Below are 15,341 nucleotides of genomic sequence, written 5' to 3'. Positions count from 1 at the left end.
GGCCAGCCTAACCTCCCTGTGGCCTGTGATCTCCAAGATGTTTTTATTTGAAGACTGTTAGGTCCCTGTTGGACATACCAGGAGAGGCGGTCCCGGAGGTATTTTAGGTTTCCTTAATAATAGTGCATACATAGGAGGAGATAGGATACATGTCAGATTCAAGCACGCAGAAAAAAACAATCTGCAGATTTGGGAATTGTCTTTTCTTTTTTCTACTTCTTAGCTTGCTTTATAAAACTTAAGCAACTTTTTTTTTTTGCAACTGACTCATGCCAGATTCCTTCCTCGGCAAACTACCAAGGAAACAAACATTAATCCAAAAGGGCATTCCTGATGATTCTCAAAAGATCATGTAAAAAGGCCCCTCCCTTTTTGACATGCAGATAAAAGGGCTAGGTACTGCTGAAAAACAAAAGGGAGGAATCGAGTACACATGGTGCCTTAAAACATTCAAAACAATGTTCTCATTATTTCTTACAACAACCTTGCAACAAGGCATCATCTTATGGGTAGAGAGGATGAAGACTGCTACAGTCATCTGGGTGGTAGAGGCACGGTTTGAATTTGCAATTTCCCTGTTCACAGATCAATCCACACACGTTTACCTGGGAACAAAGTCCCCCTGTGTTCAGTGGGGCTTGCTCCTTAGTAGGTGAATTTAGGATTGCAGCCTTCACGTTTCTGATGATGCACAGGGCAACCCAGCTACCGTGAACCTCACCTTGTAAGCTGCAGCAGCAGGGTCACTGAGCAGCCGGTTGAAGAGGCAGAAGACAGAAAGCTGGAAGAGGAGTGCCTCCATCTTGAGGTCACAGGCGATGCGGTGCAACATTTTCACCACGCAGTGGTTAGTGTGGGCGCTGTTCTGCTGGTAGTTCTTGAAGAGCAGGACATAGGCCTTGACCACACTGGCACTGGCAAACCTGCACACCAGGGTGTAGATATCAAACACGTTCAGCGTAAAGTAGGGCTACCAGACGTCCCCAGATTTGCAAATCTGTCCCCGGGAAACATGGCAGCGGCAGCCTCAGCAGCCCGGAGCCAGCCTGGTAGCGCAGTTGGCTCTGGCTGACTCCAGGCTGCTGACTGCCGCTGCCGAAGGGAAACCGGGGATGTCCGGCAGTACAGATCTCCTGGCCCCTTCCCCCTTTGTTTTGACAGATTGGGGGAGGCTCGGGAGCCGCAGACGGGCAGCCATTACCCAGTTTTTAAAAAAACCTCTGTGCATTTGTTTCACAGGGTGTGAAAGAAGGGTTTTGCACCTTTATACAATATGCATGTGTGCTTAGTCCCAGGGTCTTTTGCCTCACCACCCCTCACTACTGCCTCCCTGTTGCTACTCAGCTAAAAAAAAAAAAGTGTCCCCAGATTCCAGATTCATTGAAAAAAATCTGGTAACCATAGCGTAAAGACCAGGGCGAGATATTTATAGTCTGGGCTGCATAGAAGCGCAAAACGTGGTAATGGGCACAGAATTCGGCTTCCTAAAGTTCAGTCTCTCTTTCTTTTCGTTAAGTAAAGTTTCTAGTCCTTATGATGGATTGGGGGCGGGGGAAGGGTGTTAAAAAATGACACGGACAAAAATGCCAGAGGAAACAGCCTCAAGACATTTGAAACGCCCTGGGCACGCAGAAGGATGGGGGGGGGGGAGCTCTTACAAAAAACAACAACACCCTGTTTACCGCTTCATGTAATCCAGGAAACTGAACTCCTTTTCTGACACGTTTACAGACGCCAACTCTTCCTCAGCGACTTCCTCTTCTTCAGCTGCCTCCTCAGGTTCATCGGTCTCGGGTGCTGTTTGTCCTGCGTGCATTTGAAGGGGTGTGTCAAATGTAAGGACATTTGAGGATCCACCGTAAGGGAAGGCGGGACTTCCCCTGGGAAGAGCCTTCGCAGCCCCCCCCCGCCCTGTTGCTGTCCTTTCTATTGACTCATGGAGAACGGACACTCACGAGGCAGGCTGGCGAAGAAGATTTGTCTCAGCAGCTCTGTCTCTTCATCCGGGCCAAGGGAGGACGATCCAAAAACATCTCCTTCTGGCCACACCTCCCTTACGGAACAGAAGGAAAGCAGGACTTATTAGCTGTGTGCAACAGGTAGGGTAGAGGAGGGTTGATACTCCAACATCAAGAACTGGGTCAAAACCAAGTCCACAAGATGAACTTTAACAGGGAGAAATGTAAAGTATTGCACTTGGGCAAAAAAAAAATGAGAGGCACAAATACAAGATGGGTGACACCTGGCTTGAGAGCAGTACATGTGAAAAGGATCTAGGAGTCTTGGTTGACCACAAACTTGACATGAGCCAACAGTGTGACGCGGCAGCTAAAAAAGCCAATGCAATTCTGGGCTGCATCAATAGGAGTATAGCATCTAGATCAAGGGAAGTAATAGTGCCACTGTATTCTGCTCTGGTCAGACCTCACCTGGAGTACTGTGTCCAGTTCTGGGCACCACAGTTCAAGAAGGACACTGAGAAACTGGAACGTGTCCAGAGGAGGGCAACCAAAATGGTCAAAGGCCTGGAAACGATGCCTTATGAGGAACGGCTCAGGGAGCTGGGCCTGTTTAGCCTGGAGAAGAGGAGGTTAAGGGGTGATATGATAGCCATGTTCAAATATACAAAAGGATGTCACATAGAGGAGGGAGGGAGGTTGTTTTCTGCTGCTCCAGAGAAGCGGACACGGAGCAATGGATCCAAACTACAAGAAAGAAGATTCCACCTAAACATTAGGAAGAACTTCCTGACAGTAAGAGCTGTTCGACAGTGGAATTTGCTGCCAAGGAGTGTGGTGGAGTCTCCTTCTTTGGAGGCCTTTAAGCAGAGGCTTGACAACCATATGTCAGGAGTGCTCTGATGGTGTTTCCTGCTTGGCAGGGGGTTGGACTCGATGGCCCTTGTGGTCTCTTCCAACTCTATGATTCTATGCCCACACACCCCTTTAGCAACTACAGAACTGTGAACAAGGGTGATAATCCAGCAAACATCTCTACTTGTGTGCCTTGCGTCTATGTCTGTGCATAGAGATGCATCCAACTGGCCTTCATGAATACGTTCATAAATGCTTCCTTCCAAATAACATTCCTAAGAACATTTTAGATAAATGTCTAAAGAACAAAATAGGCCTATGTGAAGCTGGCAATCTCTTCTTAGTTGGGGGGGCTAGAACCCCCATATTGCCCATGTCACTCCTCCCCAACCCATGATCATCTCCTCTTCTTCTTAGTCCCTCGTGTCAACATTTAGATTGCAAGCCGCTTGGGACATTTGCCATGCATTTCTGGAAGAAGACCCTTCTGCTGCACACGTTCATTTGTTAAACGGTGCTGCTAAAAACCACTCAATGACGCTGAAAACCTAGCTGCTTCCAACACTTCCTTTACTTTTCAGCTTTCTTACAACAGAGATGGTCAACTTTGCGTGTCAAAATAACCATATTCAACTACCTTAAGGCTGTCATGTGGAAGAGGGAGCAAGCTTGTTAAATAGATAGATATAGATAATTTATTACGGTCGGAGAGCAGTTTATAAAACACACTTGGGGGTACAATCCTAGAAGGAAAGCAAACATTTAAAACAATGCACAATAAATTTAAAATTTATAAATGCAATAAGTGTATAGACACGTAAAACTTGGGGATTTTCTTAACGAACTAGTTTGGGTTGGGGGATGGTCTGTGCCTACACAAAATCTGGCGATCATCCAGGTTGTCTTATGATCTTTGCCTAACAGGAAAAGGTCAAATTTTTGCTTTTCTGGGAGGTCAGCGAGCCTCACCAGCAGGGGATCAATGTTCTCACTACGTGCCTCTTCATAAAAGGGACATCTAAAGAACAAGCGCTCTGGGCTTCCTCTATCCCTCAGTGAACAGGCACAAAGTCTCTGAGTATATGGGACTTTTTTTAAAGGATCCTTCCAGGACCGGTGAGGGCAGAGCCGAGCTTCTGGAGGAGCAAACTTGTTTTCTCCTGCTCTGCAGGGTAGGACTCGAACCAATGGCTTCAAGTTACAAGAAGGGAGATTCCGAACTAAACATACGGGGGAAACTTTCTGGCAATAAGAGCTGTTCGGCAGTGGAACAGATTCCCACAAGAGGTGGTGGACTCTCCTTCCTTGGAGGTTATAAAGCAGGTGGATGGATGGCCATCTGTCATGGATGTGTTAGCCGAGATTCCTGTATTTGCAAGGGGTTGGACTAGATGGCCCTTGGGTCCCTCCCAACTCTGTGATTCCAGCTCCTCTGATTCACCAATTGTGCTTCACAGACTATTATAAACTCCAGCGGGTGTAGAATGCCACGGAAAGGCTCCTTACGGGGTCCTTGCTGCGGGATCACATTCACTCGGTGCTATACCAGCTGCACTGGCTCCCGGTGGAGTACAGGATCAGGTTTAAGGTGCTGGTTTTAACCTTTAAAGCCCTATACGGCCTAGGACCCTCGTACCTACAGGACCGCCTCTCCTGGTATGTCCCACGGAGGACCTTACGGTCTTCAAACAAAAAACATCTTGGAGATCCCAGGCCACAGGTACGTTAGGCTGGCCTCAACCAGAGCCAGGGCTTTTTCAGCTGTGACTCCGATCTGGTGGAACGCTCTGCCACAAGAGACTAGGGCCCTGCGGGACTTGACATCTTTCCGCAGGGCCTGCAAGACAGAGCTGTTCCACCAGGCCTTTAGCAGAGGCACAGCCTGACCCCCTCCTTCTGTAATCCTCATAGAACTCTGGCCCAATGGTTGCCATTAATTTGACTCTGAATTGATTTTAGAATGAATTGATTTTAGAATGTATTTCAATTAATTGATTCTGATTTTATGTAAACTGTGTTACTTTTACTGTTGTTAGCCGCACTGAGCCCGGCTGAGGAGGGCGGGATATTAATAAAATTTTATTATGATTATTATGATTAAAGGACACGGATACATTCCTTGAAGCCACTTCCTTACCTTGCTGACCGCAAGAGGGACAGAGCTTCAGGTGCCTGGCCAGCCAGTAGACTGTCTTGGATCCGTATCATGGCCTCAGCTCGCTGCTCCTCCAGTGGAATTTCCGATGCAGCATCGAAAGGGACAACATCCTCTGGGAGAGGCTCAGGACCCTGACGGCAAGAAAGAGATGCCGGAAAACAACCTTTGTAAAAAAACCCAGAAGCTTTTCTTTGGGGAATTATAGGGACAGAACTACAGTGGTGCCTCGCAAGACGAAAAGAATCCGTTCCGTGAGACTCTTCGTCTAGCGGTTTTTTCGTCTTGCGAAGCAACCCCATTAGCGGATTAGCGCTATTAGCGGTTTAGCGGCTATTAGCGGCTATTAAAGGCTTAAGGGATTAGCGGATTAGCTGCTAAAAGGCTATTAGCAGCTTAGTGCCTTAGAAAAAGGGGGTGGGGAGCGGGGAAAAATCGCAGCAACTTGCAAGACATTTTCGTCTTGCGAAGAAAGCCCATAGGAAATTCGTTTTGCGAAGCACCTCCAAAACGGAAAACCCTTTCGTCTAGCGGGTTTTCCGTCTTGCCCAGCATTCGTCTTGCGGGGCACCACTGTACCTAAATCATGGGTCAGCAAACTTTTTCAGCAGGGGGCCGGTCTACCGTCCCTCAGGCCACATGGTAGGCCGGAATATATTTTGAGGAAAAATAATGAACAAATTCCTATGCTCCACAAATAACCCAGAGATGCATTTTAAATAAAAGGACATTTTCTACTCATGTAAAAAAACGCTGATTCCTGGACCATCCGCGGGCCATATTGAAAAGGCGACTGGGCCGCATCTGGCCCCCCGGGCCTTAGTTTGCCTACCCCTGACCTAAATTGTACAGAAATTTATTTATGTACGTAACTATAGCGGCAAGAATGTTATTTGCCCCAAAATGGAAAGAAGAAGTCTTGACGAAAGAAGAATGGATACAAAAACTTATGGAATATGCAAAAATGGAGAAACTAACCGGAAGGATAAGAAATCAAGACAACAAACTTTTTGTAAAAGAATGGAAATGGTTTATTCAATATTTACAAACAGATAAAACCAATGGGCAGTATTACGGTAATAACCTGCAGTTTCGTAAGGGTATATATTTAAAGTAGATAAATAAATGAATTTGGATATGCATAATATATTAATGAATAAATTCAAGGAACTGCAGAAAGAGGGGGAAGGAAGTCAAGCTTTGAAATGTTAAAGTGATTGTAAAATCAATTAAATGTATAAACCTGAAAAGTTTAGGTTTATAAATAAATAAATAAATAAATAAAAGATAGATGCTGGATGTATTCCCAACGAGGGCAAGATTAATAAAGTAAGTCAACTTTCAAAGAGGAAGGATTGAATGCAGATTCACACTAAGGTTTTTCTGCCACACGCACTGGAGAGTTCTATTCGACCAGGGCGGAATTCTTTGCCCGTCAAATGATAGGAACATTTTTAATTTTAACGCGTTTTTCAGACTGCAAGCCTGCCTGCATTTCCAAACACATGCTTTTTATCAAATCTTCGGAAAGGAGGCTGTGGCGCCATCTCAAAATAGGGCTAGAGGACTTACAAAACCAGCTCAACATCTGGCAAGTTAGCAGCCCAACCCCTCTACTGGCTTCCAGAAGGCACTGCATGAATGATGGCTGAGCAAATTCAGTGGGCTATTGCACTACTAACATCGGTTTTCACACCTCTCTTGAGAAGATTTTAGCAAGATGCAAAAGCGAAACTGCAAAACAAGTGTCACCAAGCCACTGTTGGCAACTGAACATTCACAGACCAATATCCAGACTTCACACAACTAGAAAATATGATCAGTACACTAGGCAGTACTATCAGAGCCAGAGTGGTGTAAGGTGACCTTGGGCCAGTCACCCCCTCTCCCCCCACAACCTACCTCATAGGGTTGTTGGTTAAATAAAAAGGGAGGGGGGGAACCATGCATGCCACCTTGAGCTTCTTGCAGTAAAAGCTGGATACAAATGGAATATCTAATAAATAGAATTTTCCAACTGAACACAGACAGTTTACTTCCTTTTGCAAAATATTAGGGATGCAGGTGGTTCTGTGGGTTAAACCACAGAGCCTAGGACTTGCCAGTCAGAAGGTTGGTGGTTCGAATCCCCGTGATGGGGTGAGCTCCCGTTGCTTGGTCCCTGCTCCTGCCAACCTAGCAGTTTGAAAGCACGTCAAAGTGCAAGTAGATAAATAGGTACCACTCTAGTGGGAAGGTAAACGGCGTTTCCGTGCGCTGCTCTGGTTCGCCAGAAGCGGCTTAGTCATGCTGGCCACATGACCCGGAAGCTGTACGCTGGTTCCCTCGGCCAATAAAGTGAGATGAGCACCGCAACCCCAGAGTCGGCCATGACTGGACCTAATGGTCAGGGGTCCCCTTTACTATAAAATTGCTCAAGAGGTGGGTGAGGGGTTTTACCCCCTCTGCCTTATTTACATTTTTCCATGCACTTGGAAGACTTAAAAAAAAACAACCAGAATATTTGAGTCTGATTTTATTTTCTGTACTCGTATCTATATGCAAAGCTCTGCATGACTTTTGAGGAGTGGTTGCAACTTAATGGTAGAGCTTTGTGTGTAGAAGCGCCCCAGATTCAAGCCCAGTCAGATGGGGACTGCAAAGGTCCCTTTCTGAAACCCTAGACAGGCACTGCACAAGAGAGTGCTAGGTGGGCCAATGGCCTAAGTTGACAGCAAAAGGCAGCTCCCTTTTGTGTGTTCCTATGACTTCAGACTCCTGCCAACCTAGCAGTTCGAAAGCACGTCAAAGTGCAAGTAGATAAATAGGTACCGCTCCGGCGGAAAGGTAAACAGCGTTTCCGTGCGCTGCTCTGGTTCACCAGAAGCGGCTTAGTCATGGTGGCCATATGACCTGGAAGCTCTATGCGGGCTCCCTCGGCCAATAAAGCGAGATGAGCGCCGCAACCCCAGAGTCGGCCACGACTGGACCTAATGGTCAGGGGTCCCTTTACCTTTATGACTTCAGAACCTTGTGCATTTTAGAACTGGATCAAACAAGAGAGCTGCAAAAGCGCCGCTCTCCGTTTCCGGTCAGCTAGAAAACAAAATACAGAAGCCCCCAAGCTGCTGTGTCAAGACTGGTTATTTCCCATTATCCTACCTTGATGCATTTATCAATTTGCTCAGCCAGCCTCGTCCACATCTTCTCCAGCTCCTCAGGTGCTCGGGGCTGCACAGCCGACCTAGCAGGCTTCTTCTTCCTCTTGATTTTCTTGCTCTGCAACAAACCAACCAACAGCTTCCTGGTTTTTGGGCCAGCTTTTGAGGAAAAGGGGCTGCTGACAGAAGTGTAGCAATGCTAAAGCCCTTTGTCCACAAGCACGGCCCAGGGAAAGTGATTAAATCAATCCTCTCGCCTTACTAGAAAAATTAACCAATAAACTGAAACCGACACAGGGACAAACACCTTCACCCCGGTATGGCTCCCCTTTATCACATACACAGCCCAACAAGACAATGACAAAAATCCACCAACAGCATACAAATCAGTATGGCTAACCTGATCCAAAACACCCACCCACCCCTCTCACACAGGAAAACAAAGACCACCACAGCCAACCCCAAATGAACAGCCGCACCCTAGGCCAACCCCAACCTCTCTCACCACCAAAGGAACACAAGTGAACAGCAGAGAACCTGCACAAACAACGCTGACACAAAACCCCACATATATTAAGTAAAATAGAAACATCGCCACCCGACCCCACCCCCACTCATCTTTCCCCCTATTCTTCCTAATGTCTCAACAAATGAAACTGATTTGCCCAGAAAGTGTGTGCAGTGCTTCACAGACACCAACGATCAGCTTAGGAAGCGCTGCGGAAGGGGTTTCGCAGGTACTGGCAATCAGCTGTTTGTTGGTGTCTGCAAAGCCCCACCCTTACCTATCCCCGCACCTGACACCCTATATTATGTATAGGGAAGGGCAGGTCTGTGCATAGCTGTCAACTTACAGATTTGAAAATAAGGGATCAGCAGCCAAAATAAGGGATTTTCCGAACACAAGTATGCTCAACTTCTGAGCCCCTCCAAGCCAAAAGCAGAAAGCCCAGCCAGCAGCCAAACGAAGCCTCAAGCGGTGGTTCCCACAGTGCAGCAACCCGGCAAAGGGGGTGCAGCAAGGAAAACCACATCACCTCTCCGCTGGGAAGCGCCCCAGGCAATGCGGCCGATTTGATCGGCACAAGGCATGCAAGCTCCACCCCGCAGTCGTTCTTAGACTCCTTATTGGGTGAGCAATGCAGCCAAGCAATACAGTTGGAGCCTCCCTCCTCCCTGGCTGGCAGGGAGGGAGGGAGGGAGGCAGAGGAGCTGCTTCCTTTGAAACACAGGAAATTTAAGGGACATCATCAATAAGGGACAGCAGTGGGACACAGCGCTGGGATAAGGGACTTTCCTGCCAAATAAGGGACGGTTGACGGCTATGGGTCTGTGTGGCTTGGCTGAAATAGAGAGGCCTAGTGCGGCCTACTTGGGACCCGCCAGCTTCCCTGCATGGAAAGGACTTTGTCCCCAGACACCAATATACCTGGACCACTAGGTTGTTCCTCCCTTTGCAAAATCTCTCCAGCATCTTCACGAAAAGGTGAGTGGTCTCCACCAGATCTTTCAGGAATGACCTCGGCTGCTTTGTGGCATCAAACTTACGGAAGAGGGTGAGGAACAGCTCGCGGTACTCCATCAAGTAGAAAATGTTGTCTGGGAGAAAGAGGTGGTCATGTTGTTAGTGTTATCCGTGCACACAAGCCAGCGTTTCCTGCTCTACAAGAAATTAAAAAATAGCGGAAGGAATAGGATCCTAAGCACTTTATGCTAAATCCACTTGGGGGCCGGGCAACCTGTGTACAGCTCACGACCAGGTTCCTTGAGATTGCCTTATAGACCTAGTAGGGTCACTGTGTCCTGAAGGAGTTTCTCCTTCCAAGTCCAAAAAATATCAAAAGCCCTGTCCACAGTACAGCAGATGCCCCTGTTCTGTGGAACAGTATCCCTGACAAGTGCCTACTATCAGTACTTCCGTGAAACAGAAGACATTTTTGTTTTGACAAGCTTTTCCAGCTGTATGGAAAAGTCTCTGTTTTGGGCGCTTGTTTTCTGTTGACTTTCCAACAAGATCTTCAGCGGCTTAGCTGTTTCTTAGAGATAATATTTCTAAAAAGACGTGTATAAATGGCAATTCATAAATTGAAAACAATAGCAAACGGACAACCGTTTCTTTCTTCTCCATTATCATCTATGTGCTCCTGAGGCTACCTAACACAGCACATCCGCCCAACACATAAAGCTCTCAAGTCATTGCCTCTCAGTAAGAACTGGGTCTTAAGCACAGACAGGACATTGTTCTAAGACAGTGGTTTTCAACCAGTGTGCTGTGGCACCCTGGGGTGCCTTGAATGGTGGACATGGGTGCCACAGGCAACACTGGCCTCTGTCCCTCTTCCCTTCCCTCCCTCCTCTGATGCCCTCTCGCATCTCTGCCTGCCAAAGGCTTGCACAGCTGTTTGTTGCAACACCCCTGGCTTCAAGCTCCGCAGGCGAATAGTGCCTCTGGGGCTGGCCAGGGGGTGCTTCCCAGGCCCCTGTGAGACAGTGTGAGGAGGCACCTCTTTTGGGGGCAGGGAGGACAGCTCAGAGACCAGGGGCGGCAGCCCAGAGGACTCCCAAGGAGAGGGGAGAAGAGGAGGCCAAGGGAGCACTCCCCAAGGGGAAGGTATTTTGAAAAGGGTGAGGGGCTGCCGGCTCTGCAAGCAAGGGGTGACACAACTGGGCTCCTGAGCCCCACAGGGGTGCCGCAGAAAGAATGTGGTTGGTCAAGGGAGCCATGGACTCCAAAAGGACTCTGTCCTAAGAGGTTGTGTTTTCTACAACTAAAAATCCTCACTCTTTATGATGTGACTGCTGTTGCGCAAAGCTTCTTCTTGAGAATGGTCCATTTCGTGCACCGTCCTTAGCAGTTCCTGGTAGGCTTTGAGAGCCAGATGCATCCTGGAGAGAGAGACAAGGGACAAAAGGACTCAGTCGCACAGCCAAAACAAGAGGGGGAAACCCAGCAGGCCTTTCCACAGGGTGACTAAGGCCCCTTACCTTCTAGACCAAGAAGTAGCCTCCTTCTTATCCATAAGTAACATCTCATAGTACTTGGTCAGGCTCTGCTCAATGAAGTAGAAAGTCCGAACGCTAACCGTTTCAGAAACCAGCTGAGGTTGGAAAGACGAAGCCCGGTTGAAGGCCATGAAAAAAGCCATGGCCCATAAGTAGTAGGTCTCATCGTGCTGCTGGGCCTTCTCCCTGATCAGGTGATCCTGCAGAACAGGGGAGAAGAGGAACATCAAGAGGAAGCAGCTGATCCTGTTACTGCTCCTCTGTTTGGGTTCCTATTATGTGCACTGTGGACTGCAAGAAATTTCAGATGCAGAGCACAGTGGTGGTAACTTCTATATACTCTGGCACCTCAGGTTACATACGCTTCAGGTTACATACGCTTCAGGTTACAGACTCCACTAACCCAGAAATAGTGCTTCAGGTTAAGAACTTTGCTTCAGGATGAGAACAGAACTCGGGCTCTGGCGGCGTGACAGCAGCAGAAGGCCCCATTAGCTAAAGTGGTGCTTCAGGTTAAGAACAGATTCAGGTTAAGTACGGACCTCCGGAACGAATTAAGTACAGTGGTACCTCAGGTTAAGTACTTAATTCGTTCCGGAGGTCTGTACTTAACCTGAAACTGTTCTTAACCTGAAGCACCACTTTAGCTAATGGGGCCTCCCGCTGCCGCCGCACTGCCGGAGCACGATTTCTGTTCTCATCCTGAAGCAAAGTTCTTAACCTGAAGCACTATTTCTGGGTTAGCGGAGTCTGTAACCTGAAGCGTGTGTAACCTGAAGCGTATGGAACCTGAGGTACCACTGTACTTAACCTGAGGTACCACTGTAAAATATGAACATTTGCACCTTTCTACCTTTCTTTATTTGCACAATAAGAAAGGACTGGAGGGAGGTCTTTATGAGACCTATTCATCTCCATGTGCTTCCAGGGCATTTGTCACCCATCACACCAACCAGCACCGGTTTTTCTTTACAATATTTATACTGGGTTGTATCCAGCAAAGTCATTAACCGGCAATCCATTCTGGGAGTTCCTCCAACTCTCCGATGCAGATTTTTTTCGAGGTGGGGGAGGGTCTGTAGCACAAGTGGAAACTGTTCTGTTTGTGCAACGGCGTCACTGGATTAAACTCTTACTGCCCAATGACAAAAGTTAAAATCAAATCCTTAAAATACAAAGTTCTGATCTGGAACAGAAATAAGGATGATGTCTTGCCAGATCCGGCTGAGTTGGCACTTTTATGTTAAGGAACCGATATCCCCGGGGAAGGCAGTGCTGCAGCTCTGCCCAACACCACCAACATCCCTCCCCTCCCGCTTCCCCTTTCCAGGACGCTCCATTTGCCACCCCCAAACTCGCTTGGCAGGATACGGACACCACTCTCACCTTGACCAGACACATCAGGCGATTGTAGCAGTTCTCCAAAAACTCCACGCAGAACTCCTTGAGGAAAAGCCTCACGTTGAGGGCTGAGCGGCGAGAGACGCCCTCGCCGTCGCGGGCAAGCTGGCGCCTCTTTGGCACCCGCCGTACCTCCTTGGCCAGATCGTGGCTGTAGTTCTTCACCTGCCCAGGAACAGGAGAGAGCAGAGAAGATAAGAAGGTGGGGATGGCTGCAGCGGTGACCTGGAAACTACAATTAATCCAGAATGTGGCAGCTAGATTGGTGACTGGGAGCGGCCGCCGGGACCACGTAACACCGGTCCTGAGAGAGCTGCATTGGCTCCCAGTATGTTTCCGAGCACGGTTCAAAGTGTTGATGCTGACCTTTACAGCCCTAAACGGCCTTGGTCCTGTATACCTGAAGGAGCGTCTCCACCCCCCATCTTTCACCTGGCGGTTCCCTCGCTGCGAGAAGCCAAGTTACAGGGAACCAGGCAGAGGGCCTTCTCGGTAGTGACACCCACCCTGTGGAATGCCCTCCCATCAGATGTCAAAGCGATAAACAACTACCTGACATTCAGAAGACATCTAAAGGCAGCCCTGTTTAGGGAAGCTTTTAAAGTCTAATAGGTTATTGTATTTTAGTGTTTTGTTGGAAGCCGCCCAGAGTGGCTGGGGGGACCCAGCCAGATGGGCGGGGTATAAATAATAAATTATTATTATTATTTCTCCTGCCCCATTCCTGCCCACCATGTGTGGGGAACCCCTGGCCTTCTGTATATTGTTGAACTACAACTCCCATAATCACTGGCCATTGGCCATGCTTGCTGGGGCTGCTAGGGAAGCGTAGTTCAGCGATGGCTGGAGGGCCACAGGTTCTCCACACCTGAGGGGCACCAGAGGAGGAGTATAGGTACAGAATCCACAACTGCAGCTTCCTCTGCAGTTGAGGGGGCTTGTAAGGGTAGGCAAGTGAGGGCTTTCTGGGCTACCACTTTTTTGTTGAAATAAGAGTAGCGAAAACGCAGCTAAGAAGCTCAAACCATGACTGACACCCTTCTTTGGAAATTAAACCAATGCCCAGACTTTAACATTCAAAAGCTTTACTTGCAGAAACTCTAGTTATAAGATAATTTAAAACATAATATTTACAGTCGCGTGCTTGTTCAAGCATGGGCTTACGGTCTCTTCTTCTAACTTCCAAACAACTGTATTTTCCTCTTTCCAGAGCTCAGCACTCAGCCTTCTGTATCTCAGGCCAGGCCTTGCAGCTCCTATGACAGATTGCCCACTTTTGCCTTCTCCTGCATCTTTGCTCTCTTTCTCCCAAGCGGAGAAGCACTCCAACATTCAATTCAACCTAGCGGTGTTCACTGTGGATTCTAAAACACAGCCATCTTGCCTCACATAAAACAGAGTCTCTCCTTCACTGTATGCCCCCAATGTGACCAACGAGAGCCAATCGCATGAGAACCCCTACAAAACTCTCTGAACTTGGTTACCAACCAATCCAATTTAAACACAAAGTAATGCATGCAAGTGGGGTGGCGCTGTGGGTTAAACCACAGAGCCTAGGGCTTGCCGATCAGAAAGTGGGTGGTTCGAATCCCCGTGACGGGGTGAGCTCCCGTTGCTCGGTCCCTGCTCCTGCCAACCTAGCAGTTCGAAATCATGGCAAAGTGCAAGTAGATAAATAGGTACCACTCCGGCGGGAAGGTAAACGGTGTTTCCGTGCGCTGCTCTGGTTCACCAGAAGCGGCTTAGTCATGCTGGTCACATGACCCGGAAGCTGTACGCCGTCTCCCTTGGCCAATAAAGCGAGATGAGCACCGCGACCCCAGAGTCGGCCACGACTGGACCTAATGGTCAGGGGTCCCTTTACCTTTACACACATGCAAGCATTGACAATGTCTGCGAATTAAATTACTATACTTAACACACTTCACAACCCAAAGTAGCAAAGGGAACAACTCTCCCCACCACACACACACACACACCTGCACCCACATCAACTTACATTTTGCAGTCCCTTATGCATCACAACATCTCTGTCTCCAAAAGACTTCAGGCCCTGAATGACGTAGCAGCCACCGAAACGAGAGTGCCTGCGGGGAAAGGGAGAAGCAGATGCATATATCAGGGGAACAAGCATAGTTTGAATCAAGGATCAGAAGTGTTAGAAGCACAGGTCTTACTGACTAGTGATTGAAATCGATTTGATTTACATCGAATCCACCCTGCCTCACCTGCTGCTCCGCTGGAGAACCCGGCTCTTCTTCTCAGCCAGTTCCTTCTGCCTCAGGTGCTCCAATTCAGCGGCGTCTGCGCTCTGCTCCTTGGCTGAGCGGGCCTGCCCTGTTGCTGCCAGTTGCTCTGGGTTCTGTTGGGGACACGGACTTCTGTGACTTCCTGCAAGCCAAGCTAGGCTCACCCAATGCCAAGCCCATCCCAGGCAGAGTAGTCACTGCAGGTTGCCTATAGGACAAGGCAATCTTTCTGCCTGTCTTCTGTGCCTCCCAACTTTGAGAAGGCTTACAAAATGCTAAACATAAGGACAACCGTGTTAGGTTTGACCGGGGAAGGTTAACCTGTGGCCATTTAGATGTTGATGGACTGAAACACCCAACATGCCCGGCCACTGGGCCCTGCTGGCTTGGTCAGCAAGGCAGCCTGCTAGAGAACAGCGAGATCTAAATGTCAACTAACTCACCCATCACTTCACCTAACAGTGACCAAGTGAAAAGACTCACAAAATGACCACGCTCAAGACATGTCCGTTTTTGCCCTTCGCATGCGTTATCTGAAGGCACATTGTCTCTAAACCTGGAAGTCCTGTTCCTATGTATC

General features: G+C 48.3%; 1 protein-coding gene across 4 annotated transcripts in view; it reads right to left on the bottom strand.

Annotated features, from left to right (window-relative positions):
• The window catches only part of TIMELESS (timeless circadian regulator), a 64,896-nt gene that overhangs the window by 25,487 nt on the left and 24,068 nt on the right, over window positions 1-15,341 (bottom strand). For all 4 annotated transcript variants that reach the window (XM_083427296.1, XM_083427294.1, XM_083427297.1 and 1 more), the window contains exons 8-18: window positions 14,741-14,874; window positions 14,512-14,599; window positions 12,498-12,677; window positions 11,094-11,311; window positions 10,891-10,994; window positions 9,538-9,707; window positions 8,110-8,226; window positions 4,951-5,102; window positions 1,956-2,053; window positions 1,683-1,806; window positions 722-923 (exon numbers count right to left, since the gene is read on the bottom strand). In XM_083427296.1, coding sequence (XP_083283422.1) covers window positions 722-923; window positions 1,683-1,806; window positions 1,956-2,053; window positions 4,951-5,102; window positions 8,110-8,226; window positions 9,538-9,707; window positions 10,891-10,994; window positions 11,094-11,311; window positions 12,498-12,677; window positions 14,512-14,599; window positions 14,741-14,874 — 1,587 coding nt within the window. The remainder of the gene's footprint in view (window positions 1-721; window positions 924-1,682; window positions 1,807-1,955; window positions 2,054-4,950; window positions 5,103-8,109; window positions 8,227-9,537; window positions 9,708-10,890; window positions 10,995-11,093; window positions 11,312-12,497; window positions 12,678-14,511; window positions 14,600-14,740; window positions 14,875-15,341) is intronic.

Source organism: Podarcis tiliguerta, assembly GCF_965153285.1.
Source record: "Podarcis tiliguerta genome assembly, chromosome: 2".
Classification (NCBI taxonomy): Eukaryota; Metazoa; Chordata; class Lepidosauria; order Squamata; family Lacertidae; genus Podarcis; species Podarcis tiliguerta.
This window is presented reverse-complemented; position numbering and strand designations above follow the sequence as displayed.